A 2,971-nucleotide genomic window follows, 5' to 3' on the forward strand; every position below is an offset into this window, starting at 1 on the left:
GGCATACTTAAGATGTTCCAGTTTGCTAGATTGAAAAATTCATAAGGGTTACATCAAATAAAAGTGTAAATGATGTCAGCAAGAGTCTCGAACATGGTATAGTTACCTGTGGCAGCCAAAAAAAGTACTTCCTGCCTGTAAAAAAAACACTTGGTGTAAGTCAATGTAATTACAATCTTTCTTTCAATCTACTTTTTGAAAAAAAAAATACTTTGATATTATAACTTTTGCTCAACTGTCAAAGGGATCGGTAAACATTTCGTACTCCCCCCAGAGTAACAAAACAACCCAGTGGAACAGACTTCAAAAAAATACCATACAATTTGCCAAATTTCCAGACCACAATGTTCGAAATGCAGTATATCACCTCTCGAGTCCACAGATTTTTGCATAGGTTCTTTTACCTGCGCCACGACTACGACGACGAATACTCGATCTGGAACTTTTGCCCTACGACCATTTGGAGGGAGTTCACAGCCATGCTCCAATCCTCCTGCTTCTGCCGCACCGCCTTGTTCCCCATGGTCTACTGGCTGGTGGTGTTCATCAGCCTCTATGGCGCCGTGATCAATTGCTACGAGGTGCTGCAAATGTGGAGGGACCCCTGTGGCAAGTTCACCGTGTGGCGGCAGCGGCACTTCTACGTAATGGATCAAATGGTGCTGCGCAAGGTGCGACTCCTGAGCTCCAGCATCTACCAGGTCGCTTGGTTCATGCTCATCTACGGCATTGTAATGGTGAGTGCGCGAATTCCTCAGATTTATGTCTATGATTATTCTGAAAATTTAATTCAAGCGTATAAAAGTATGCTTGCATACATTTCAGTAAATTGCTTTGAAAGCAAACGCTAATTCTTCAGATTCTCGCATTTATATCGAACTAAACTAAACCGAACTTTCTTTCGCAAAGGCGAATTCTTCAGGATTTATGGCTTACAAGGATTATTTTTAACATTTTTTCGAAGCGTGGACTCGTAGTTGATTAGGTTTAAGTGTTACTGCAAGCACTTCAGTTGCTTTTAAAGCAAATGCGAATTCTGCAGATTCTCGCATTTATATTTTTTTAAATGGACTTCTCAGCAAACGCGATTTTTTTAAGTTAGCATTTAGTTTAAAGATAACTTTTTTGGTAACGCGAATTCTTCAGGATTTTCCTTCCTTCTCTACCATTCCCCCAGGTGTCCCCCAACTCAATGGCTCCCTGGATCCTGGTGACCAGTGCGGTCCTGTCCGTCGAGGTGTTCATTTGGTTCTTCGAGGTGATCACCGGCATCCTGGCGATCAACCCGCAGACGCTGCTGTCACTCTTTTTGCACGTGTACTTCCTGGGGATGGTGTGCTGTGTGAAAAGCGTGTTCGAGGTGGCGCTCGCGGAGCAGGCCGAGTACTCGCTGCGGATCATTTGATCAGGACGGGTCGCCGCCGAATGTCATCATTAAGTAAAGGTGCAGGGCCGGCATAATTGCATCTGAACCTGCATTAAGCCCAATTAAGTTAGCGGCGGCACGCACACCAACTCGCCCCTAATCAGTGTTCGAGATGCCCCCTTCGTTGCCATTGCCTCTGCAAATACTCTTTCCTTCTCTCTGAAAACGAAATCTTTAAGCTTTGTCTCATATGACTTTGTAAATGTTTCATAGCTTTTTCTATTCAAAAGTCCTAATTGGAACTCGATCAACTGTGTAAATTAATAAAGTGTATTATTTTTTGAATTGACATCTAATATATATAAAATAAGTATTTTATAAAGATTAAAAACTAACATTAACTCCTCTCTGTTAGAGGTTAAAAATTTTCCCTATTTATATTATATGCATATTACATTTTTATGATCTCTGGATTTATAAACTTGTTGACCAACCTCCTTGACTTTGGCATACAACCCCGATTTGGGTGAGGGCACAATGTTAATTCGCCTTCATTTCAACACTGTTAACTTCATCGATCGGCGAATTGCACCTGTTGCAACCCCAGCCTTAACCCCTCCACGCCTTAACCCCTTGTCTGCGAACCGCTCGCAAGCTGCAAGCCACCGAAATCTATACATAATTAAAATGAAAAAAAGGAAAAAGCACGCACAAGGAGGGCAGTGCGTTGAAAGTTTAACGAGATGGTTTCGTCTTATATGCCCCGTCCGTCCGGACCAGTTATGTGACATCCGAACCCCTAAAAAAAGGAGGTATATAAAAAAATATATATAAAGGAAAAAAGTTACAGCTGGCCCCTGGGCGACACCTTCGAATGCATCTGTCCGCCGAAGGAAGAAATCTGCCAGGAGAACCAGATAGTGAGCATATAGCCCTATACTTAAGCGAAATGATATCCCTTAGTGCGAATCGGAAATTAAATGTAGAACGATTAAGGGAAGGCTATAGAGTTGGACTAATAATTTAACGAAATTCACCAGGAGAAACATATTATCTTTATATACCCCCTAAACCTTATTGGAATGAGATCCTTGAGTGCGAATCGAAAAAAGAACTTTAAATTTAAAAAAAAATCTTCCAGAAGAACCAGATAAGGTATATATGCCCCCAAATTTCACAAAAAACGTATACTTTAGTATGAATCTGAATTTGTTTGTTCCTAAGAGAATATTATAACAATAAACTAATAATATAAAGGCATATTCTAGGATAACCACATACTATACTCAAACGATAGGAAACCCTGTAGCTCTAATCAGAACTTTAAATTAGTGATAGGGATTTATAAAAAATTGTAAATTGAAAGAAAAAAATAAAAAAAAAATATAGATATTAATTAAAATAAACCTTTTTTTAAAATATTTAAAGGCTACGCGAGATTTTCAAGTTCTTATAAATATTTCAAATATAAATGGGTATATTTTCCCCAATAAAACTCAGCTTCGTTTTGTGTGTGTGGCTCTTCGCTGCGCTTTTCTTTATTCAACTTTCTCCGCCTTTTCCACATATCCTTTTTTACCATTTTTCCATATTTTCTTACAAAAG

General features: G+C 39.4%; 1 protein-coding gene across 1 annotated transcript; it reads left to right on the forward strand.

Annotated features, from left to right (window-relative positions):
- The first annotated feature begins 222 nt into the window (after positions 1-222).
- Positions 223-1,722, forward strand: LOC108025650 (uncharacterized). The gene is made up of 2 exons (XM_017096189.3): positions 223-737; positions 1,178-1,722. Exons 1-2 carry the CDS (start codon positions 345-347, stop codon positions 1,403-1,405), a joined length of 621 nt encoding a protein of 206 aa, XP_016951678.1. The 5' UTR covers positions 223-344; the 3' UTR covers positions 1,406-1,722.
- Positions 1,723-2,971: the final 1,249 nt, after the last annotated feature.

Source organism: Drosophila biarmipes, chromosome X (assembly GCF_025231255.1).
Source record: "Drosophila biarmipes strain raj3 chromosome X, RU_DBia_V1.1, whole genome shotgun sequence".
NCBI classification, from domain to species: Eukaryota; Metazoa; Arthropoda; class Insecta; order Diptera; family Drosophilidae; genus Drosophila; species Drosophila biarmipes.